The sequence below is a fragment of the Typopeltis vanoorti genome, chromosome 13 (genome assembly GCF_054136105.1).
Source record: "Typopeltis vanoorti isolate ZY-2024b chromosome 13, IOZ_Tvanoo_1.0, whole genome shotgun sequence".
NCBI classification, from domain to species: Eukaryota; Metazoa; Arthropoda; class Arachnida; order Uropygi; family Thelyphonidae; genus Typopeltis; species Typopeltis vanoorti.
In genome coordinates this window covers 79,602,975-79,630,052 of record NC_143561.1, presented here as the reverse complement: position 1 = coordinate 79,630,052, position 27,078 = coordinate 79,602,975, and the positions used below count along the sequence as shown (strand labels likewise).

Sequence of the window (27,078 nt, the reverse complement as noted above, 5' to 3'; positions counted from 1 at the left end):
ACTGCTACGGAGGATATAGTTGAGATATTAAATGAGCAGTTCATAAAGGTATTTCATCCTTGTGAGTGCGACAGCATTCAGAGTTTGAAAGTAGCAAAGAGAGAAGACTGACATGAGTGGACAAGAGCAAATTGAGTGGAAAATTGAGCAAACTCAATTTTCTTAACTTTATTTACTTTATGTTAATAAGACTGTGGGACTTAATGATATATCACTTGCATGTTTTGAGGGAAGGTGATATCTGCCGTGACATACTTGTTTGATAGTTTATCACATGGAAAGTTGATAATTAAACCAGGATGGATGGATTTGGATATTAGATTAGTGATAGGCATCAGCAAGTTGTGTAGGGGGGGGAGCAATATCCCGCAAGATGAAAGTCACTAGTAGTGTGCCTCAAGGGTCTGTTTTAGGAATTTTTGCTGTGTAACCTGTATGTTAATGATATTGGCAAAGATTTCAATTGATATTCAGTTTTTTGCAGATGATGCAAAGTTCAGAAGAATTGTCAGAGTAGAGCAGATGTGGTTTCACAAGAAAACTTGAATAGACTTAGTGAGTGGGCATGGGAGTGGGGATGCAAATTCAATGTTGCAGGTGCCAGTTCAATTTTGCAAAGTGTGAGGTTTTGAAATTTGTAAAACAAAGATAGGATATATAGTTTACACTTGGTGGAGAAGGCTGAGGACATAAGAGATCTTGAGTGATTGTGGATAGGTATCAAAAATTGAAAGGGCACATTGCTAAAATTGTGAGGACAACACAACAAATGGCAATAATGCAGAAGACACTTGTTAAAAAAAAAAAAAAATGGGTACAGGGGTGATTGGCTAAGGTGGTCTCTGGAATATTGAAGAAACATTGGGATGATGCAATTTACAAAGTCTAGTGGATAGGAGGAGGAAAAGGTATTATATACAAGTTGGTAAGGGGTTGGTGATAAGATTAATATTGAAGAGGTTTTTCATAGAATGGTGGATAATGGGAGAGAACAAGAGGGCATCCCTAGAAGTTGTATAATGAGGGTGTGAACAAAGGGGTGAGAGGTAGGTTTTTTTGCATGGAGAGTGGTGAATGATTGGAATGCATTGCTTGAGAATTGGGTCTGTAGGGAATTTGAATGCATGTAAGGCACAGTATGATGAGCTGTGTGTATGACAGTGGGACTTTTCATGATGATTCTGACTCTGGGAGGGGGTCTGATAATGATAATAATAACATATCAGGTTATTGACTCAAAGGCCTATTATAATGTTTTTATACATTGATTTCAGTTAGGATACAACTATTACTGTTAATTTAATTGCATTACTAGTTTCATCCTTCTAGCAAAGTACTTTGTTTGGTAAAGATTAGTAGAAAGTAAAAATTTTGTGAAATACAGATAACATTACAACTATAATAACTGTCATTAATTTAAGAAAAGTTTACTGTCATTCAGAACTGCATTGCATGTGCTGGCATTGTTAAGTTTGATCATATGATCTGCTTTTACATAACATTAATGGAATAATAGTTGAATAATAGTCTCATAGGTTATAACTAGGGTTTCCATTGAAATGGGTTAAATACAGTTAGCGTTGATTCCAGTATCTTTCTTTCAGTCTTGTGATGATAATATTGTAAAGTATCTGAGGCATTCCACTTCACTTGACATCCTGTAGACTGTGATTGTTTTTCAAGTTGACAGAAGACAGCAAACCTGGCTGGAGATGAGTTCTCCTGCATTGTAGTAATGTCTTTGCATATGAAGTTACATGAACATGCAGTGTTTTAGACATAATTTATATTTCTAATTTCTTTTTAATCACACACAGCCACTCAGAATTCTGGAATGTACTAATAATTAGAGCTCTATGGGTAATTCTCTTTCATTAATAAGATGGGTGTTGTACTGTTTGATATAGTCACTAGCTTTTGAGGGTAATAAAATAAGGGGGAGTTGAATATGTATATATATGTGTGTGTGTGCATGCATGCGCGCACACACAGATAGACAGATAGAAGAAGCAGTGTTTTTGAACACAGGTAGTATAACAACGATGTGAACTCACTGACTTCGAGAGAGGTGTCATCGTGGGCGGTCACATTGGTAGCATGTCCATACATGCCATTGCTGCTCAACTGGAGCATCCAAAATCAACAGTTGGCGATGTGATCAACAAATGGAGATGTTCTGGCATCAGTAGTGCAGGAAAACACCCAGGGCGACTGCTAAAAATGACTGACAAGGACAGGAGGGTGTTATAATGTGTGGCATGCAAAAACCAGCTACAATCGGCACAGATTATCCATAATAAGTTCCAGAGCACCAGTAACACCATTTACTGTATGAAAAGAACTCCATTCATTGGATTGGGTTTCCATGGAAGAGTAGTGGCACACAAGCTGAACATCACAACAACGAACAGGATGGCTCGTCTGGCCTGGCGCAAAGAGCATGTGAACTCTATTTGACGGAATAGAGAACAAAGTGAACATCACTGAGGTTGAACAATGTAAAAGTGGATCTGCATGTTTTTTTTCTAAATATAATCTGTTTCTCTTTGCTTGACTTTTTGAAATGGTTGTTATTATGGATGAGTTGAAGTTATGAGGGATATGGAATATTCAGTAATGGATTGTTCCCTTACCCACATATATATGGAAAATTTTACCCACTTGTACTGCAATTAAAGGTTTGTATTCTTAAAATGGGGTTTGTGCCAATGATTGTTCCAAACATGTACAGCTGTTCACCATTTATTGATAAAACATATATTAATGATGTATGATTTAGAAGGACCGTTAAGTGCCTGCATATAACCATCTAGAATAAGAAAACATCTCAGCAAACACATTCTGGCACTCATCCTTTTCCATAAGTATGGATAGCTTTTTGTTACATGGATATTTTAGGAAAATGTTTTTGCCATCAGGATGAGAGGTGTTGGTACAACCTTTCTACAGTTCAGGCCTCTCTCTTTATGAGAATCTCAAAAGATTGTATTTAAATGTGAATGTTGAAGTGGAGCATGCAGCATGTTATTGATCAGCACAGTGATTTGAAGAAATTGACTATCAGATAGTTAATGCCTAGGAAGACCTGATATGAGTAACGTCTTGGTGTCAGTAGTGAAACTCTGAATGGACTTAATCAGCTGGATAATTTTCCTTAGGTTTTGTAGAACAATTCTTATTTTTTTTTATCTTAAAATATCTTTAAATTATTTACCATTCATTCGAAAAATATTATGTATCAGCTTTGCTAACATTTGCATTCTTTACATGACTTATTCACTTTTTTTGTTCCTTGATAGTGACATAGCTAACTTCCATTGCTCAGACAATTTATTTTACCTCTTGGGTATTTGGGATCTTAGGTTAGTAGCTACTAAGCAGTCTTTATATGTTCTGCCTGTTTAATTATGTTTGGAGGTATAAAGTTGCAAAAATTTAAAAAAAAAAAAAAGTATATCACCAAGATATGCTTTATCTAGTATTTTTCAAGATAAGAACTATGATTCTGAGCTCAAAGCACATATTTAACATGTTCTTTTAATTTTAGCACAACAATTTACATTTCATCAACATAAATTTGACATCTTCAGAGAATAGGAGACACCACTTAAGAAGAAGAAAACCACATGGTGAAAGCAGAGTGAAAGTAATAACCAAGGGAGATAGTATAATCGATTATAAAATAGTTTGTGATTAAATTATGAAGTTGTGCAATACCAGTTTAGTTTGTTTCTTTCATTGTTTCCCTTTGCCATGTGTTCCTACTTTATGAATAGAATGTATCTTACTGTAATTAGTATATGTATAATTTCTGAATTCATGAGACATTTGTTTTAGCATGTGGTGGAGGTAATATGGGCATCAAGAGTTTGGAATTTGGTTTAAGTGCCAGAGGATGTTACAGTGACTGAAATATCATTATTTCCCTCCACTTGGTAAGAACAATCATGACTTGGGTGAGTAGGAAGGGGCTGCATGCAAACTCTTCCTTTGCACTCAAGGAGACATGTAGATGTCTCTAGAAAAAAAGAGTTTATATGCAATCTGAAGATATTGAATATGATAGGATTAGGATCCTTCTTAGGACAATATCATTGATACGTGTGGAAAGGCTTATGTGTTCACAGTACGTTATTTATTTTCACAGTATTGATGATAACAGAGAATGATTAGAACATAATATTTATTTACTTATTTGCTGATATTTGCTGTTACTCCCAATCAAGTTCCAGAAGCCAAAATTTAAAAAAATGGCTTCCATTGAATGAGGAATATACAACCTGCCTCCAGCAACAGCCAATAACATTCATTTGGATGTGGCTAATGTTGTCCTAATCCACTCCAAGCATCTCAAAGCCAATATTCCACAAAAGGAAATCAGTTCTTTAAAAGAACTATACAGTAATAACCATATTGTTATAACTAAAGCAGACAAAGGTAATTCAAGTGTGGTGATGAATTTAGCCAAATATGAAAGCAAAATGTACACACTTTTACAAGATTAGTCTACATACCAAATTATAGATCGTGATCCCACTAACTCTCAAAAGAATAAAGTTTGTAAATTATTGAAAAAACGTCACTTCCTGGTCAAAAGAAATAGTTAACAAACTGAAGCCTTTCCATGTTAAAACACCCAGAATATATGGAGCACCTAAAATTCACGAACAAGGTACACCCTTGCAACCTACTGTGGATAGCATAAACAGTCCCACGTACAAACTTGCTAAACATTTAGCTAAATTACTAGCCAACCTCACAAATAATTCTCCCTCCTTTGTTAAAAATTCTGTTCACCTAAAAAAAGTATTTTAGAAAACCTTAAAAAGTTCAGACGTAATGATTAGTTATGATATCACTTCACTATTTACAAATGTACTGTTAATTGAAACTCTTGATTTACTAAAGTCACATTTCCTCCCTAATGTATTTGAACTATTTAAATTTACAGTAGATACTGTTATTTTACATGGAAAGGGAAGATATACAAACAACTAGATGGGACAGCAATGCCCCCCCCCCCCCCCAAGCCAATTTCTACATACAACATTGGAAAAGCTAGCTATGAATACATCTGCTTTCAAACTAGTGGTTTGGCTATGCTATGTTGATGATGTCTTTGCTATTTGGCCACATGGTCCAGACACATTGGATACATTTTTAGTGCATTTAAATAGCCAACACCCTAAAATCCACTTCACAATGGAACAGAAAGCTAATGACTGTTTGCCCTTCCTGGATACACTAATCACATGACTCCCAGATGTTTCCTTTTTCTGTTTATAGAAAACTCATACATACAGGGAGATATTTGCACAAAACAGTCAGACCATCATCTCCAGCTCAGCAGTATGGTATCCTAAAAACACTAACTCACAGAGTTAGAACTATTTGTTCCAGTGACAATGCTCTTACTGCTGAACTCACTCACTTACATCACACCTTCTTAGCCAATGGCTGTAATTTCCATAGGATATAAAAAATACTTCACAATCAAGTTATTTTTGCTGAAAATGAAGACAAATAAAGAAAATATTGGAAAAACGAAAAAATAGAAAAGCTACAGGAGAAGATGGAATAAATTCCAGAACTATATAAATACAGCTCTAAACTATTTCAAATATGATTAATTAAATTTCTAAACAGAATATGAGAAGAAGGAAACATCCCACAAGAATGGAAGACAGCAATAGTCATAAACATATTCAAAAAAGGAAACAGAAAGGATTACACAAACTACAGAGGAATATCCTTATTAAATACATGCTATAAAATATATCTAGATGTAAATAAAAGTAAATTAACACCATGGGTGGAGGAAATTATTGGAGAAGAACAATGCGACTTTAGGAAAGGAAGATCTTGCACAGATCCAACATTTACACTCAAACAAATTATAGAAAAAAGAATAGAATTTAACCTGCTAACATATACGGCCTTCCTAGATTATGAGAAAGCATATGATCAAATCAACAGAACAAAATTAATCAATATACTGTATGAATTGAAAGCGCCATCTCAAACCACAATAGCAAATATAATGGAAGAAAGCTATATTAAAATTAAAATTAATAATGAAACAACCAAAAAAATTAAAATCAAAAGAGGTCTCATTCAAGGAAGTGGATTATCACAATATTCTTCAATATATATGTGGAAAAAATTTCAAGAGAATGGAGGAAAAACAAAATCACAGGAATTAAAATAGACCAAATAAAACTATATAAAATAATAGCCAAACCAATTCTGAAATATGGCAGTGAAACATGGACTTGGACAGAACGAGAAAATAAAAGACAAATGGAAGCTGTAGAAACGAAGTTCCTAAGACAATTCGCAGGCTATAAAAGAGTAGAAAAGATAAGAAATGAAGAAATAAGAAAACAGTTATCCATACTTAACATAACAGACGACATCACAAACTATAGAAAGAACTTGAAAAACCACATAGAAAGAATGAGTACAGATGGCCAAATATTGCCTGGAAATATAAACCAAAGGGACATCGATCAAGAGGAAGACCCAGGAGGAGATGGGCAGAAGACTTTTTAAATCCTTGAAAACGTTACAGGCAAACAATTGCCTAATACGGGAAGCCAAGAAAAAGAAGAAGATAAAAATTACTAATTACTCCCAAGAAATCCCTCCGTTGCCTACCACACAAGACCACAGCAAAACTGTTACTATCCCATACATTCAAGGCACATCTGAAAAGATATCTAGAGTGCTCAATAAATATCAGCTACACACCGTTTTTGAATCATGTCAAATTGGCAACTCTCATCCATTCATCTAAGGACAAACTCTCTTCTTTATCACATCCAGGAGTTTATGAAGTGCCCTGCTCTTGTGACTGGGCTTACTATGGACAGACAGGAAGAACTGTTGATATCCATCCAACTTGGTGAACATAAAAAATGCATCCGGCACTATCATTATTGCAAGTCAGGTCTAGCAGACCATGCCTTGGATACCACTTCTCACAGGATCAATTGGAAGAAAACAAAAGTTCTGCACAGAAGTCATTATAAATCATAGAGATTATTTTTGGAATCAACAGAAGCTTTAAAACATACTCCAAACCTCAACAAGTATGGTGGTATGAATTTACCAAAAATCTAGTCCCACTGTTACATCGAATTGTTGTTGTTTCGGATGCTGTGATAAACTGTTTTTGTTCTCTGAAGATGCTGGATATAATACCAGCAAAATATCAGCAAATAAGTTAATAAATATTATTTTCTTATCATTCCGTGTTGTCATCAATACCGTGAAAATAAATAACAAATATCATTGATAGAATAAAGGAAGAAAGACAGAGATTATTACTGCACTTGAGTTAATTAAATATTTGGTAAGATGATTGGCAAATTCCATACCTCAAATGAGACAGATAAACAGGTTTGGGATAAAATGGGTGATAGAGAAATCACACAGGAACTGCAGAGGAGTGGAAAGAGTTACTGAAAAAGTTAAAAGAGAGAGAGAGAGAGAGCAGTTATTATTATTATTACCACCCCAAGACCTCATGGAGTCAAAGACTCATCTGGGAGGCCCTTTAATCTCACACACACACACACACACACACACACACACACACACACACACACACACACACACACACACACACACACACACACACACACACAGCTCATCATACTGTGTCTTAAACACACTCAAACTGCTTGCAGACACCACACTCTCAGGCAAGGCATTCCAATCATTGACAACTCTACATGAAAAAAAAAACCTGCCTCTCACCCCCCTACTTACACCCTCTTTATACAGTTTTCAGGGATGACCTCTGGTTCTCCCTTGATCTCCCACTATTTTCTGTAGAACTTCTCCAGGATTGATCCTATAAGTAGGATCCCCCTTACCAACTTGTAGGTCTATCATATCTCCCCTCTTCCTCCTGTCCACCAGACTCTGCAAATTACATCTTCTCAATCTTTCCTCATACTCGCATTCCAGAGGTCAGTTGCCTTTAGACCCTTTCCAACATCTCTTCATCCTTCTGAAAACCAGGTGACCAAATCTGGGCACAATAGTCCATGTATGGCCTAATCAAAGCCTTATACAACGGAACAAGAATCTCCTTACTTCTACACGTCAGTGTCCTCCACATCATTCCCAGAGCCTTTGTGTTGTCTTCACAATTTTGGCAATGTGTTCCCTAAATTTCACATCCTTATCCACTATCATCCCCAGATCTCTTATTTCCTCCACCTCCCACAATATATCCTCACCAAGCATAAATCTGCATTCCATCTTTGTTTTCCAAATTTTAAAACCTTACATTTTGCAACATTGAACTCGCATCCCCAATTTACAGCCCATCAATTTATTCAAGTCTTCTTGTAAGGCCACAACATCTTCACTACTCTTCATGGTTCATCCCAACTTTGCATCATCTGCAAACAACTGAATATCTCCATCCAAATCTTCGCCAATATCATTAATATACAAGTTAAACAGTAATGGGCATAAAACAGACCCCTGAGGCACTCCACTAGTCACTTTCCTTTTCCTGGATATCGCTCCCCCATACACAACTTGTTGATACCTATCAGATAGTCAGTCTCCAATCCAATGCACTAATCTAATATCCAACCGCATCTGCTCTAGTTTGACTGTCAACTTATCATGAGGTACTCTATCAAAGCCTTTGCGAAATCCAAGTATATTACTGTGTATCCTTCTCCTCTGTCCAAGGGAGCAGTCACTTTATTGTAATAAGTAAGTAGATTACTAAAACATGACCTCCCTTTAGCAAATCCATTCTTTTCATCAAAGATAATACCATTGTTGTCAACCCAACTCTGGATCCTAGTTCTCACAAGCTTCTCCAACAACTTAACCACAACACCTGACACACAGATAAGCCTATAGTTTGATGCTTGAGTTCGATCACCTCCTTTATGAAGTGGCACAATCTTGCCCTCCTTCCACTCCTTAGAAACTTGACCGAGTGAAAGACTCGTATTAAAAAAATATGTCAAGGCAGCTGTCAACTCCCTGGCACATTCCTTCAGAATATGTGGTGATATATTATCTAGTCCCACAGCCTTATTAACATCTAGTTTACTGAACTCTCCATACACCTCTTGCTCACTTACAGTCAGTCTTTCCTCCCCATCATCAACTGCTCTCAATCTCTCCATGAAGTCACATTCACAAGATTGAAAGACCGTTATGAACTGCTCATTAAGTATCTCCACCACTCATTCCGCAATAGCTGTCTTTATACCATTTACTCCAATCAATGTCATCCTTCCATCATCACTCTTTCTTTTGCTGACTACATATCGAAAGAACTCCTTAGAATTCTTTTTGGCTTCGTTAGCTAACTGCTGTTAATAACTCTCTTTAGCTACCCTCACCGACCAAGTCACCCTCCTTGCCTGATCTTTGTAGACCTCATGAAATTGGTTATTTCCACTTCTTTTATGCTGCCTCCACAATGCCTTTTTCCTCTGTATTGCATGCTATTCATCTCTCCCATTCATCCATTTCACACCTATCTTATTTCACCTTCTGACCTTTGGAATACATTTAGATATTGCTTCTACTAGACAGTTTTTGAAAATCCCCTAAGCTGCATTGATCTCTTTTCCAGCTAACTCCTCATTCCATGCTACACCCGCAAGCTGTCTCCTGAGCTCTTCATAATCACCCCCCCCCCCCTTGTATTGTAGTTCCACATATACTCTTTTCTCACAGAGGTCCTCGCACTGCTGGCAACCACCCAGGTAATCACCTCATGGTCACTCTCATCAATTGGTGGATGATTTGACACCTCATTTATAATTACATCCTCTGATGAGATAACCAAATCCGAGACCCTCAATCCTTGTGTGCCCTCTGTTACATACTGTTTGAGGTAGTTATCCCTCAAAAACTCAAGAAACTCATTTTCTTTACTTCCAGTTGCTATCTCATCATTCCAGTCTATATTGCCATTATTAAAATCACCCATAATGATCACCCTTTTCTTATTTGCTTGTCCAATTTGATTATACATTTCATTATCACCACCACTCACATTACTTGGTCTATAACAACATCTCACCAAGTATTTGATTCCATTCACATCTATCTCACACCATACTGTTTCATAAAAAGTTGCATAAGAAGTATAATGGTCAGGCTAGGAATGTGACCAGTATACCAAGCAAGAAAAAATTTTAATATAAAAGGAGACTAGCATTACTATCCAAGGGAAATTTCAAAGGATTCAGTTGCAGGTGTTGACAATAGGAAGCAATATGGTTACTGAAAAATGACTTGGAGAAGGTGAGTGATTGGTGTGGGTGGGTGGTAATGTTAATTGACCACTTTCTTAGAGTATTTCATTCTGGTGGAACAGGGTTTAGTCTGAGAGAGAATGTAAAGTAAGAAGTGGCAATTTTATCATGCATTTTAAGGGAATATGCTATGAAAATTAGTGCCATTGATTTAATTATTCAATGTTAAAGGCCTGCACTTGGAAGGATCCCCTAAGGAGTAAAAAATAAGCACAATACTTCTGTTGCATAAGGGTGGTGGTAAAAAAAAAGAATCAAACCAAAGCTACCTTTTGTAATTGGTTTGATTCTTTCAGGAATCAAACTTAATTTTTGAAATTTGATTCTTTCAGAGTGCATGATCTGTTCTGTCACCTACACTCTTTCTCCTATATATAAATGACCTACTCTCTGTCACAACTAATGCTACTTTATGGAGCATTAGTTGTGAATGAATGTGGAGCACTATCCTAATGAGAAATAGTGCTCCACATTCATCCTACTTGTTTGACAAACTATGCAGTGATCAGACATTCCAAGCTTCAAAATTATCTTCAACCAGTGCCTTAAACATTGATCTGCATACCATCCTTCAATGGTACAAGGACAATCTAGTCACCTTTGATTCCACCAAAATTCTGTCTTGCCTTTTCTCATGCAAAAATGAATCTCAGCTCACCTTTATCCTCAGTAATATACAAATCACTAGATGGGATCAGATCTCTGTTTGGACTAACATTTACCTTTAGCCTCTCCTGACATAAATATATCACATCAATAAATTCCTCATATCAGAAACTAGGCATTCTGTTCAGCTCAAGATGCTATTAACTCTCTACAAATTCCAAATTCACTCATCCTTAGAATATTGCTCACATGTTTAGGACCTAAAAATTCTTGATGCTGTCCATAGGAGGGAAATTTCATTCATAGCTCTTCGACCTCTATCTTGGAGATGCAGTATTTCAGCATGATGTCTATTCTAGAGGTACTTCACTGGTCACTCACTGCTCCACTGAACTGGCAACCGTCATTCCTCCACTTCTGTTGGGCCCATTAAAATAAGAACAGCAGCTGCCCAGCATCCCTTTTCACTGCAACTGCAAACACACTGAACCCTCTTCTCTTCTTCCTCTTTTATTTCATCTACCTCTGTTCTCCAAAATAGCCTTCTTCTTCATGAAGTATTCCCAAACAACTATAACCCCAACGAGGGGAAGTGCAGTTAGTTATTCCTTATGGTTTCCTGTTAGATAACTGCATTTTTTTTTTTTTTTTAATTGGCATTTATTTTTGTCCTTCTCGACAACTTGGAACAGTGCTGATGATATTTTCTGTACACCTTTTTTTTTTAAACTGAGAATATGAGGTCAAGTTAAAAGTTAAAGATGGTAAAAAAAAAAAATAAACATCTGCATCTTCAAAATTTATGTAATGTTTACATCTCAGAAAAGATAGATTAAAGTGGTGTATAAATAGATTTGTTTTTCTTAAAGCAAGTTTTTTTTGTATACAAATATAATGCTTTTTAGTAATGTTGCCTTACCACAAGTGCATCCATAGAATATCCACTGTATGCTACTGTTGTGTGTTTGTGTGTACAAAGATGTACGCACACACACGCATGTATATAGAATTGGGCAGATAAGGATTAGGTTGTTTTATAGTGGTCAGCATTGATTTGTTCAATGATGATCTTGTTTGGTAATCTGGTCACATTTTATAATAAAATAACAGTAATAGTTGATGGTGGTAGTGGGGTGTCATCAAGAAATGCATATACAGGTATCCCTTGCTTAACGCGGTTTTGATTAACATGCCGAAATTAATTGTGGCAATCCCTTGATATACGCGGCAAGAGTTTTGATTAACATGCCTTTAACCCTGTGATGCTCGCAGCTGATCTGACAATGTTTAATATAAAATTCTTATACAATTCAGTGTATAGCTTGGAGGTCATGAGTAGCTGTGCATTCATATGTTATGAGTGATATTCTGTACTGTTTTTTTGCTGTCAGTTTGGTTTAACACTAACACATGTTATGTAAAGGTTTGTGATATTTGACAATAAATTGTATCTGAGAGATACCGTGATCTCTGATGTCAGTATAGTATGGTTTAGTTTTTATTTTTTTTTTCTTCTTTGTTCAATAATTTCTAGATTGTAACTGAAAATAAATAAACCATTATGTATTACTTAATAGAGAGCCAAAGGCTTATTTATCATACATGTCCTCTAGTAGATGTGCTTTACATGATGGAAAATACTAAGGAAAGTGAATTAGGAGCTTACTCCACCTTTACTACGAGTTGCCCATAAGGTTGCTTATGCTTGCATCCGCCGAAACGTTTAGTTTCTATATATTTGGCACGAAACTCTTCTAGTTTCTATATTCGGCTATGAAATAATGTTGGATTCAATATCCACTTAATTTTTACCATCATGTACCACCAAGTTATATTTGCAGTGTTTTTTTCTCTATGTTTCATTGCTTGTTTGCTTTGCCGAGGTCTTGAGAGTCATTTTTCTTGTCATCGTAGAATTTATGCCGATAAGAAAAAAAGTGTTCAAACGACTCTTGATAACTTCTTTTCATAAAAAAATTGCAGTAAATAATGTAGGTACAAGTATTTATTAAACATTTACTTTGCATTCATTTTTTATCTTTCCTAAAAGAGAATATAGAAACCGAATATAGAAACTCTTGTAGTTTCTATATTCGGCTATGAAATAATGTTGGATTCAATAACCACTTAATTTGTACCATCATGTACCACCAAATTATATTTGCAATCGTTTTTCTTTATGTTCATTGCTTGTTTGCTTTGCCAAGGTCTGGAGAGTCATTTTGCTTGTCATTGTAGAATTTATGCCGATAAGAAAAAAAGTGTTCAAACGACTCTTGATAACTTCTTTTCATAAAAAAATTGCAGTAAATAATGTAGGTACAAGTATTTATTGAACATTTACTTTGCATTCATTTTTTATCTTTCCTAAAAGAGTACCATATAAAACGAATTATTAATATAGTAATCGATCATGGATGAATTGTAATTTTACTATTGATTATTAGATTTGATTAACACGATTTTGATATATGCAGTAACATCAAGGGATTAATTAACCGTGTTAATTGAGGGATACCTGTACTGCAATTAATCTAGGTCATTGAAAAGTATTTGATAGGGTTTGTCTCACATGATAATAAATATTTAATTCACAAATAGGTTTAAATAAGCAGTTAGTTTATTGAATTGGCAAACATATATCTGAAAGGTATCAAGCAGTTGTATATGGAGAGCAGTATCCAGTAGGAACTGCAAGTGTGATTCCATACTCAGTATTGGCACAATTACTGTTGATTTTTTATGCCAACAGTTTGTTGACATAAGCATAAAGATAATGCAAAGGTGGAGCAAGATACCAACACTCCTATCTCAGTATCTCCCATAATGCAAAACACATTTTCATGCAGATATGTATAATGTTATGCATTAAGGCTAATGCTTCTGCCTTGGTATCTCCACTTGGGCCTGGCTCCCACTGAAGAGACCTCAATAAAGGTCGAAACTAGTCTGGGTAGTGGCCCTTCCCTTAATGCATAACATTATACATATCCACAAGGAAATGTGTTTTGCATTATGGGAGATACTGAGATAGGAGTGTTGGTAGCTTGCTCCACCTTTGCAAGGAGTCGCCCAGTGTTGTACCACTTTACCCCAGTCCTGAAGATACTTTCAGGTGCAAACTTTGTTTGCACACACTTGGATAAAGGATTAAACTAAATTTATTATAGTCTGACCAAGTGAAAAATAAACTTTCAACATCTTTCTCTAAATCCAGAGTAATTTAAAGATGTTATCAAGACTGTGGAATGTCAACCATGAGAACAGATTGGGGGCATATCATTTTTCAGAGTTTGTAGATGAAGGAGGGACAAGGAATAATGTGATTAACATGTAGCTGATAGGTGGTGTTTTACCAAATATACTTGTTTTTCCCTCTTTGAATTTTTCCAAGAAGGAAAAACAAGAAGATAAGGGGCTATTACTGGAAGTTGTTCACGGCACTTGAGATTGACAAGTGCAGAATGCATCACCCTAAATAGATTCTTTTTAGGTGAGATTGCAAACAATAAATGAGTTTAAGATGTGATGTGTGAAAAGAACCTCATACAATGAACCATATCATTCCTGTAATAACTATTCTCTCCATTCCATGAAGATATCAGATGTCATCATCACATTGGCAAAATTTGTATATGTTTGTCATAATGTTGTGAAATTTTGATTATCGACATTACAATATATTACACTTGATTACCAAGGTTTTGATTGTCTTGCTTCTCTTTCATTATCATGTTTTGGCATGATGATGATATTGAAATGAGATGGATATGAAATTTATATTGTTGATATATTTTATATCCTTGAGGCTGTTTTGGTGGTTAAAACAAATATAAAAATAACTTTTAAATTATAATACTGACCCAGATTTGTATAAAACTTGTCATGGCATGTCTGTGTGCATATATTTTTCGTCATTATTTCATTTGTTTATTTAATTAATTTTTTTCTCCCCTGTAGGTTGTGCATTTGTGAAATTCAGTTCTCATTCTGAAGCCCAGGCAGCAATCAATGCTTTACATGGTAGCCAAACAATGCCAGTAAGTGCTGTAATATAAATAATTTGTTTCATACTTATTCCACTTAAAGAAGTTGCAAATTAAAAAAAAAATTTTTTTTTGTTTAAACAAGTTCTCTGTTTATTTAGTCTTTTCTCATTAAGTTTTTAAGCATTGATAGAATAAATGTGTTGTTTTCGATGTTTTGAGCTTGTAGTTTTTATTGTTTTGGTCTGCTAAGGCTAAAAAGTTAGAATCCATAATGAAAAGTTTGCTGTGAATCTGAAAAATGAAATCGTACCAAACATTTTACTGTGTATTCATCACCTGATCTGTAAGATATATTGTCCTCTCAGGATTCCAAAATTATTCCTCCATTACCATATATTGTTTTCTCTACCCAGTTGCCATATATTAGTATAATATCTATATAATTGATATTAATTAGATTAATAATAATAATATTAGAAGCTATAGATATTACAGTAGATATTAGATTAATAATATATCTAATCTATATTACCATAGTTACCATCTAAATATCCCATAGGGATCAGCTAATTTGCACTTGCTAATTTCCCTACTGTAGTAAACTAGTAAATCTTTTCAGACTCGATAAACTGTTTTGATGTGTGCTATTTCTGATAAACTGGTTGATTAATTACTGGGATTTGGAATTAATTTGATTAACATCATCTATTTTTTATTCCTTGTTTCATTGGAATAACAATTTTAATGCATGTGCTTTCAATTTTAATGCTAGCATTCCCTTTTGGCACTAAATACTCTTAACTCTCAGTAAGTTAATTCATATAGCACATAAATAGATTTACATTGATAGCTGAATTATCTGATTGTTATTTTGTTTTTATTTGAATGGTGATGTGATATAGTTATAGAGCATTATTTAGAATTTGTTCTTTTTCATAGCTTAGTTTTCCTCTTTATTTAGATTTATTCAGTTATCTGAAATATAAAGGCTTACTTGGATTGGTTATAGAGACGGCATTGTTTATTTGTAAGCTACCACCATTGTGTTAGCTGTGTGTGTGTGTGTTGGGGGGGGGGATATTTTTATATAAATACGAAAGTACAGTCAGGCCTCAACTTATGACGACCATCCCATTAACACCTTCACTGAATGCTACCTCATTTCTGCAACCATTGACCAGAATGCTGTTGCTGCTAAAAACCCTCAGACTTTTGAAAGGAATGTAATATCTTGCATAAGACAATGAATGTAGATGCAGCATGAAGCGAGAATTCATAGGATTCCACAAAGACAAAGTTTTTCAAGAGATAGTGGTGAAAGCTGTAGAATAGCTTGTAAGTGAAAGACCTTAGAGCCAAATGCACAGCGAGTTTCAAAAAGAAGAGGAGGGAGAGGGGAGAAAGAAAAGAAGCAGAACATGATTGAGCAGATCCCAAAAAAAAGTTTCCAGTAAAAAAAAATTGGCACAGACATTTGCCTCTGTAAATAAGAGACACTTCAGTTGTCTGAGGAAATGGATCCCAACATGAGGATATTTAACAATGTACTTGGGATGATGCAAGCTGCAGTTGCTTGCTACAGAGAAATTTATGCAGAAAAGAAAAAAAGGCAAACTGTGCAAACTAAAATCAGAAGTAATGTAGATATTTTAAAAGAAAGTCTGCCACTACTGAGATAGGGTAAATGCTTTGTCAGTGAATGAGTTTAAAGGGAAGTATGATAGGCTTTGTGTCAGTAATGATTAGTGTGTGTACCTCCTGTGATGAGTCTTTAGACTCCATGGTAAAGCCTGTATAATAATAATAATAACAATTTTCCAAAGGGTAGCATAAGCCAGAACATCCTCTGTTGATTTCCTCTTTCAGAATCCATATTGATGATTGTTTATTTATTTAGAGGATTCAAGTTTTCTTCATCACTTCAGAAAGGCCAGAAGTAAGTGAAATTAGACAGTAAATGATAACAGATTTAGCGCCCTTCTTAGCATTGGGTTAAATGTTGTTTATTTTACTCTCTAGGGTTGCAGGATAGATACCAGTGGAATAGGAGAGAATAGAATGAGAGTTACCTCTAAAGCACAGATGTTCAAAACACTTAGTAATGCTTCCAGAGGATTATATATATATATGTAATTAATTTTTTAACTTGGGGATACTGTATATTAGGGTTAGTTACCAAGTAATTTTATAAGCTTGGTTATTTAACTCCTAATCCCAAGTATGCAAATAATTAAGTTTGCGCCTGAAACATAGATCAAGTCTGAAGATGGTACAACACCAGGGCAACTCATTGTAAAGGTGAGTAAAGCTCTGATCACTATTCTTAGTATTTTCCCATAATGTAAAGCACATATCACTAAAAGATGTATACTGCAATGCATTATGGGTGGGGTCACTACCCAGACCATTTTCAACCTTTTTTGAGGTCTCCTCAGTGAATAGCTAGCCTAAATACCAAGGTTTTAGTAATACAGAGCCTAATCAACTTTACCTATAGATTCTTATTAAAAATAAAAACACCTTGCAGCAACTTCTATAGGTAAAGTTGATAAGGCTCTGTATTACTAAAACCTTGGTATTTAGGGTCTAGCTACTCACTGAGGAGACCTCAAAAAAGGTTGAAACCAGTTCTTGAGTTGAAGAAGTTGACTGTTGATAACCTTCTCCATTACTTTAGACAAAACTGATGGTGAGAGCAATAGATCGATAGCTTGATGGTAAACATTTATCTCCTTTTTTGGGAACTGGTGGTATAAGAGCTATCTTCCATGATGAAGGGTGGATATCAGCTGAGTACAGTTTAGTGTATTGATGATTACACAAGAGATGTGCTCCTGTTAGTTCAGGAGCACATCTCTTGAGCACAATGGGTGAATTTCATCAGGACCACCTACTTTTGTAGTATCCAAGTTATTCAAGATTCTTCTGATGTCTTTCTGGTGGAAGGTCACAGGAGGCAATGTTTAAGGTAAGGAAGAAGGTAATTTGCCATGGTGATCTATGTAGGAGTTGGAAGAGAAGAATGAAGCCAAGACATCAACCTGTTTTTAGGTGATGTTGCAATGCTACCATTACAGTGAGATAAATGGGAAGCACAGATGGACAAAAGTCGCACCTGGTGGCATTGGCAAGGGACCAGAAGATGCAACTGTCAGTGGTGCAAGCAGCAAGTTTTCTACATTTATCCTTATTATTCAACAAATTTTCAGTTTGCCCTTTTAATGTTGGTTTCACAAGTGTTGCACTGTGTAGGCTGTGAATGAAGCTAGTGTTTTTTGTCTCAAGCCACTTGTGAAAGGTTATTTACTTTTCTTGGACAGCCCTGGCACACTTTTTTGCTGAACTTTGATTTGGATATGTGTTGGAGAATTTGAACAGTGTGAGAAATGAGTGTCTATTCCAGTATGGATTATTTCTCTAACAAGATCACAGCAGGTATCTGGATCTGGAGAATGAAAATGGTAGTCTGACCATGGAAAACAGGAGTAGAAGTCATGCAAGTTCTCACACTTGGCATTATTGTAATGCCAAAGCACGCAACGTTGTCAATGATTGAAGGAAAGAAGGATGTTCTACCAAAAATGAAACATGAATAAGAGTGTGGTCTGAATTGCAAAGAGGAGCAGTCACCTGAACAGAGTACCTGAAAGGAGGACTAGTTAAGAAAAGATCTAGAATGTTGGATGAGTGAAGTGCATTGTCGGGAATTCGGTAGGGAGATGAATATGGAACACAAACCTTACATGTAACAATTGAACAAACGGCATCAGAACTAGGAGACTTATTGGTATCCAGTTTGGACTAGATACTTCTTATATCTTTCTGGCAAAAAATTATTTAAGCAGTCATTGAATGGTAGTAGGAAATTTATCAAGATCATCTATGCAAGAATTTGCAGAAAAGTAAGGCCATTGTCTTTTTTTGGATGACAGTATATAGAACTATTCAGATAAAAAGAGGTGATAGAACAAAAGTTTAGCCTTGTAGCTTTAAAGACAAAGAGAGAAACATAAAAAACAAATGGTCCCAGATCAAAAATATTATTATCATTACTCATGGACAGAAGAAGAAGCTCTTCAGTTCACAAGGCAACAGAAAGAAAAACAAATTGTTCAGTGATGTGAAAAGACGCTATTAAAAATGTAATGTGATTAGGTTAAAAATGCTGCAGGATCCATCATCAGAAAATGCTGAGAAATATACAAGCTGTGGAAATTTAATTAGTAAAAAAACTCGGTTGAGAGAAAAGACTGGCAGAGAAAAGAATTAATTGAATAATTTATTCTTTTCTCTGCCAGTACAAATAACTCCAAGTTCTTTACATACGTTGGGATGTTTAAAAGAGGATATAAAATGTGAACATGAATACTGACCAACAGCCAAGAAAAAGAAATTGTTGAGGAAGTTAGACAATACTTGGAGAGACTATTAATCAATCACTACTACCAGTTGGAACTTCAACATTTCCTTTTGTACCTTATGTGTAAGACCTCACAATTGGGAAACCATCTCTGACTAAAGTGAAGAATGTTAAGACTGGTTAAAATAAAATTACAGCAGAACTTCTGAAAAATTAGAACACCCTTAGCAACTGCAATTTATGAACTTCTCAAGCTAATATGGCAAAAAGAAGCAATCCCAGTGAATTGGAATATAGACATATTATGTCATTTTTAACCAAGGAAAGCTTATGACTACCGCTATTCCCCCCCCCCCCTATTGGGCACTTTCTACAAAATACTATCTATAAAAATGAATTCTTCGCCTACAGCACCATGGGAGAATCAGACATGCCTTTGAAGAACTTCGGTGCAATATTGTTCACCAATCGTAGTCCCTTTTTCCAGCACTTGTAGCTTGGTGCGTGCATTAAGCATAATGCTTCCCCACACCATGATCCCAGCACCAATGTATCGTTACTTTCGAGAACATTCTTGCAATGGTACTACTTTTACACCAGATCAAGAGTTATCTAGAATCAGAGGAAAGACCAAAAAGACTCTCATCTGTAAAGAGTATGTTAGCCCAGTGGACATCTTGTCCAATTTTTATAGATACAACACCACTGAAAATCTGCTCTGTGATGAGCTGTGGATAAAAGGATGCAGACGTCTTACCAGTTTGTTGAGATATCCATGTACTTATGCTTGAATGGAGCCGACTTGCAAGCTGACCTGATGTGATGCGTCAATGCCGTTTTGCTGTTATAACCAAAAATCTGTCTTCATGCTCTGTGGTAGAGCAAGGTGACCTCTTAGCAAATCTGGATCACATTCCATTGGTTTGAAACTCTGCCCAGAACCTGGATGCAATGCTATGTGAGATTCCAAACTCTCTGGCAATATCAGTAATTTTGCAGCCGCCTTCAAGCTTTCCAATAATTTTTCCTTGCATGAAATCATCTAGATCAGCGCTTCCGAAACTGTGGAGTGCAGCCCCCTTGGGGGCCATTAGTTTTGTTGAGGGGGCCGTGAAATAATGAAAACAAATTTAAAATGTGTTGGGACTAAGTAGATATTTTTTATCTTAAAAGAAATGTATTTAATTTTTATTATTTCTTTTTTGTTATTTTTTTATATTTTAATGGAAAAATTCACACATTGGTGTTGGTTCACAAATTTTTTGCTTCCTGCGTATTTCGGCGCTTAATGCATATTAGGTAAGAAGTATAATCTTGCGCTCATTTAAAACGGCCAAATTTTTCGCTCTTTAAATTAATGTTTCATTGCTAATGTATACAGGTGTGGCGATAACCGAGAAAGAAATACGCTCGGTGTGTATGTTTTGTACTGAATATAAATACAATAAATATTATGATAATATATGTCTGTATTAGGATTTTTTTTCTGATGGGGGGTCATGAAACCTTTTAATATTTCCAAAGGGGGCCTTGACATCCATAAGTTTGGAAAGCACTGATCTAGATGATGTTGAGACATTACAAGATATAGTTTGCAACTTTATTTCTTCATGAAAAGAGTTTCCTTGAAACACAATGCACTTACTGCAGCCTGTTGCCTTTTATCCTATTGAGTGCTACTACGTGACCCCCTTTGCATGCGATTTGAAAATTTTAATATGTACCTGCTTTCTACATGAAATCATTAGTTATACAAATTGCCACCGACTGATTCATTCCTCCGAATTTGTGGTTGTAACTTCAGAAATAGTGTTTGTCCTTAGGTTTTGGACACCAGTGTATTATGATGTAGAGTGGTAATTTTAATTAAATTTATGTTCATAAAACGGGCAAAACATCATGGTTTTTCTAGTTTAAAAAAATGCACTAGATAATATCATTCAACAGACATGGTGATATCTTAATATATAAAACATATTCTTTTTTCTTTGTATTTGTATTTCATAAATGAATGAATGATGCTACATGAATACATACATGTAATAGTAATTATAATACATGTGTTATAGGAAGTTCCCTGTAAAATAACTGCTATCTCACTTACCCATTTCAGATAAGTGATTTTTTTTTTTTTAGCAGTGTATACTTGTATTTTAAATCCATTATGCCATTATATATTAATATTTGAATGATATAGAAACACATGGACTTAGTAAATTATTATTAATTAATCACATAACCATCTTTAGCTATTTTGTGAGAGTGCATGCACAGGCATACTGTTTGGAACTCTGGGACTGAAAATGCTAAGAGCTAAAAAAATAAAAATCTGATGTAGTTATAAATTACAATTCCTGCACTTAGGGAAATATCAGGTTCATCACTGCAATATTAAGATGCAGCTGATGTAATTAAGGTCCGTAGATTTTTTTTTGAATAAACATTAATATATTTGAAGATTGTTTGAGGAAATAATTTAGAATTATCCCAAAGAATGTCATGACTAACTGTTTTCTCGTAGACAGGCTTATACGTTGGTTATGCATTACTAAATCATTTAAGGAATTGACAACGTAGATAAGAATAAAAATTAAATTACACTTTAATAAATATTTCCAATATTTTGGCAACGTCACGTTGCCATCTTCAAAAGGAACTTACAAAAAAAAAAGGGCACATGCACATAGGCACTATAACACAGTAACTGAGAATGAAGTGATGGAGCTATTGTACTCCTAAAAGTCCTGATGGTGCCCCCTAGCGGGCTAAGTATGTGTTCTTGACTGTTGGGCTGAAGGTCTGCTGATGTAAGCCTAAATTTGGGGCAGTCTCATATAACCAAATTTGTTGAGGTTTGGAGAGTTTCTTAGGGCTGAGGCTGATTCCATGAATAGTCTTTTGAATTTGTATTTGCTACGGTCTATTATTGTAGCTTTCTTCCTCTGTATTCTGTGGCGTGTATCCAGAGCATAGTCTGCAAGACCAGAGTGGCTGTACTCGTAAAAACGGATGTAGTCCTTGTGTTCCAAAATTCTGATATTTGCTGTCCTGCCTGTTTGGCAAAAGTAAGACAGTTTGCAGTTGCAAGGGACCTAGTATACCAGGTAAGTCTAGTTGAAGTGGTTGGTCTTTAGTGGAGCAGATAAGGGATGCATGACGACCTCCTGTTACAGACCATACATGGTCTGTAACAGGAGGTCATCATGTTTGTTTAATGTAGGGAATGGTAATGGATTTAGAGTAATCCTTGTTGTGGAGGGGGATTGTGGTTTGTTGGTTAATATATTTTTTTGATTTTTTTGGGGGGGGGGGTAGCCATTGGCTGAGAAAGTGTTGTTGAGGATGTGATTTAGTTCAGTGTTTAGGGCCTTGTCGTTACAACAGATTAGTTTAGCCCTGTTGTATAGTGTTTTCACCACTCCATGTTGTTGTGAGGGGGGGGGGATTGTTGGTGAATGTACCTGCCTGTATGGGTGGGTTTTCTATAAACTGAGAAAACCAAGGTTCCATCAGGCTGGCAGGTAACTAGTGTGGCTAGGAAAGGGAGGCTGTTGTTTTCCTCTTTTTCCAGGGTGAACATGATTCTGGGGTGTTGGTTGTTTAAGTGTGTTAAGAAGGAGAGGAGTGTATCAGAGCTATGTGGCCAAATAGCGAACACATCATCAACGTAGAGAAGCCATATTGGTTGGTTTTTGTGGGGCAGAGGCTAAGGCTTTTTCTTCAAAGGTCTTCATAAAGAAATTGGCCAAGGGTGGGGAGAGTGGTGAACCCATGGCTGTCCCCTCTATTTGTTTGTAGAATTTTTCCTGCCAAACGAAATTGCCTGAGTTCATTGTGAACTGAAATAGGGCTGAGATATCGGGAGAAAATTTAGCTTGGATTAGGATAAGGTGAAAACACTATACAACAAGGCTAAACACTGAACTAAATCACATCCTCAACACTTTCTCAGCCAATGGCTACCCCCGCAAAAAAATCCAAAAAATATTGAAACCAACAAATCACAACCTCCCTCCACAACAAGGATTACTCTAAATCCATCACCATTCTCTACATCCGAGGCACCTCAGAAAAAATTACCAAAATCTTAAAAAAAACATGACTTGACCTCCTGTTACAGACCATACAGAAAATTGGCATCCCTTATCCACTCCACTAAAGACCAACCACTTCCCCTAGACCTACCTGGTGTATACCAGGTCCCTTGCAGCTGTAAACTGTCTTACTTTTGCCAAACAGGATGGACTGCGAATATCAAAATTTTGGAACACAAGGACTTCGAGATTCAGATTGTTTGCTAGGCCCATTATTTCTTCACTCAATTTAGAAAGATCTTCATTTTTTTCAAAATTTCCAAAATCGTGCTCTATCATTATTATTATTATTATGACCCTCGATGAGTCTTTAGACTCATCGAGGGCACCTGCTCTACAACTCTGTCTCCACCACTGAATCCACCAACTGACCGAAACTACACCAATGCCATCTACTGCCAACCACCACCACTAGTATTTCCACAGACAATCACAAACATCCATGCCCACGGCAGGATTCGAACCAACAGCCTTTTGGCTGGAGAGCGGATATGCTAGTCTGAGAGGTCACTTCATCCCAAGCCACAGCAATATTTTTAATAGCATGATAAATATTGAATACTTTGCAGAATTGCATTAGATGTCTGATCATTTCTTTCAGTGGCAGAAATTGCTTGTGAAAAAGTTCTCCGTAGATAATAAGCCCCTGTTCCATCGGTTGAATCAATGAAGTAGTGTTTTGAAGGAGAAACATGACCTTGATCTTGGGGGTGAAGATCACCAATGTAAGGTGGATGACTGGAACATTATCTAGAATTAATAAAATTTTAATTCTACATTTTCTTTCACACAATAGCTTTCCATTTCACTCGCATAACAGTCGATTAAGGCATCCTCAAACAAATTTTGAGTCATCTGCAACTTCTTATTGGAGCGTTAATGAACTAAAAGAGTATGCTTCCTAATGTTTTAAAAGGCTCGTGGATTCTCACTGTGCCATATCACAAATGGTTTCAGTTTATATCCAGCCACATAATGCCCTAGCAGAATCGTAATAGTCATTAAGAGCTTTGAAACCAGGCATAGATTTTAGAGTTTGGTGGATGATTGTCCGCTCGGACATTTTTTCCAAAACAAGGAAGTCTCATCCATATTAATATTTGCTGTGGCAAATAATTTTCCTTGTGATAATTTTATCCAATTTCTCCACAAACTGCATCAGCACTTGCATATTCATCATACATGTTCACATAATGCAGTACAAAATTGCTTTCACATAATGCAGCTGTTTGAATCTCATGAATCAACTGGAAGAAGCGTTGAATTTGTAGTCGTAATTGTGCCCTGCTTTCTCCTTCAACATGTTGAAGAGACTGAGTGTCTTAGCGATTATGGTTATAGTGCTAGGGGGGGGTATGCGCTTTTGGTTCAGTTCTCTATCCATGATGCAAGTAGCTTTTCCATATCACCGATAGAATCTAGTCGTTGCTTTGTCACTATTGTCGATTTAACCACGTCGGCGTCAATATGGATAAAATACATCACTCCTCTACACTTCATGTCCATCATATATTTCAATGTAATGTCAATGGTATTACAATTTTAATATGCACTTTGCATCCATGGTAACCTGGATGTATATATACATCTTGGCCGGTTGGGTGGTTAATGGAAGCAGATCCTTTCACAGCCTCTGTGATTTTATCCTTAATTTTCAAAATGGCGTCACTGTAGAATGAGACCATCCAAAGTCATGGGCAATCACATTGATTGGCTCACCTGCTTCATGTTGATTTATAACTTGCAACTTTGTTTCAAGATCAATTTCTTTTTCTGTGATTCTTCACTATGTTTTTTGATTGGGTGTGTAGGGGAACCATGTTACACAAAATATTTAATGATAAAACATGCAAATAACCTATTTCTCAAACACACAATCAACAGGTTTCTATTTACAATTAAGTTTGCACCTGAAACAAAGTTCAAGTCTAAAGATGGTACAACACCTGTGCAACTCATTGTAAAGGTGGGTAAAGCTCTGATCACTATTCTTAGTATTTTCCCATAATGTAAAGCACATCTCACTAGAAGATGTATACTGCAATGCATTATGGGTGGGGTCACTACCCAGACCGGTTTCAACCTTTTTTGAGGTCTCCTCAGTGAGTAGCTAGACCCTAAATACCAAGGTTTTAGTAATACAGAGCGTTATCAACTTTACCTATATAAGTTGCAATAAGGTGTATTAAGCTTTAATAAAAATCTCTGGAGGAGATATTGATGGGAATAAATTTTTAACTTGGGTATATTGTATATTAGGATAACCAAGCAATTTTATATGCTTGGTTATTTTATTCCCATCAATATCTCCTCCAGAGATTTTTATTAAAGCTTAATACACCTTATTGCAACTTATATAGGTAAAGTTGATAACGCTGTGTATTACTAAAACCTTGGTATTTAGGGTCTAGCTACTCACTGAGGAGACCTCAAAAAAGGTTGAAACCGGTCTGGGTAGTGACCCCACCCATAATGCATTGCAGTATACATCTTCTAGTGAGATGTGCTTTACATTATGGGAAAATACTAAGAATAGTGATCAGAGCTTTACCCACCTTTACAATGAGTTGCACAGGTGTTGTACCATCTTTAGACTTGAACTTTGTTTCAGGTGCAAACTTAATTGTTTGGATACTTGGGATTAGGAGCTAAAATAACCAAGCATATAAAATTGCTTGGTTATCCTAATATACAATATATACAATATACCCAAGTTAAAAATTTATTCCCATATATATATATATATGTATATCTTTTTGTAGTAGTAGTTAGCAAAAATTTGTGATAATGAATTGTTCACAGCAGTTCTGTTGATTAGTTTTTAGAATTTATTCTTGCTGGTCTGAGTTCAAGCTTATATAATGATTATTACCAGTGGTGGTTCATAAGAATTTGTAGTGGTGGGGCTGTAGCAAAAAAAAAAAAAAAACAGTATGGATTAAAAAAATTATATCATTAATAAAACTAAAATATAACAATATTTAACAGAATTCTTCTCTTTGTTCATTTTTACAAAGATAAGATACAAAAACATTAATTTGTGATGTTTGATCTCTTGTAGTAGCAATGTATCTTGGGTTGCGATGCTACTAGCCCAAACTGCACATAAATTGCAGGTTATTCCCACTAGGTAGTGGTTTGGTACAGTCTTCAGCGTTGAGCTAGTATCAGTACTTGCCAGTACTGATACTAGCCCTAGACCGCACCCACATTAACTATTGCAAAATACAAATACAGTAGGACTCCCGTATCCGGAGTTTCACTTATCTGCGGTCAACCCTGGTCTGAAGATATTAACATACGAAAGGTCAACTTACGAAACTTTCATAGTCTCTACAAACATTCGGCTTTGAAATAATGTTGGATCTAATATCCACTTTGCTTATGTAATTTTACATCACTGAAATGAAGCCGTATGGCTCTTTCTTTTAGTAATAGACATTTCGGCTGATCGTAGCGATTGTCCAACATTAGGCCAACTCGTTGCAAAGGTAGAGAAAGCTACATACATCTCAGGTTGCTAAGATTCCATTCACATTCAGATAACTTTATCACAGTATGTTGTTATAATTGTTCTGTTTTATTATTAGTTATTGTTGTTAATCTCTTACTGTGCATAATTTATAAATTAAACTTTGTCATAGATATTTATGTATAGGAAAAAACGTATATATAGGGTTCGCTACTATCCGCAGTTTCAGGTATCCACAGGAGATGATGGA

General features: G+C 35.8%; 1 protein-coding gene across 6 annotated transcripts in view; it reads left to right on the top strand.

The window, feature by feature from the left end:
- Nucleotides 1-27,078, top strand: part of LOC150100308 (CUGBP Elav-like family member 4) — an 865,263-nt gene that overhangs the window by 547,926 nt on the left and 290,259 nt on the right. For all 6 annotated transcript variants that reach the window (XR_016549221.1, XM_090402317.1, XM_090402318.1 and 3 more), the window contains one exon: nt 14,874-14,953. Coding sequence is in view for 5 of the 6 variants with exons in the window: in XM_090402317.1 (XP_090258443.1) it covers nt 14,874-14,953 (80 nt within the window). In the remaining variant the exon portion in view is untranslated. The remainder of the gene's footprint in view (nt 1-14,873; nt 14,954-27,078) is intronic.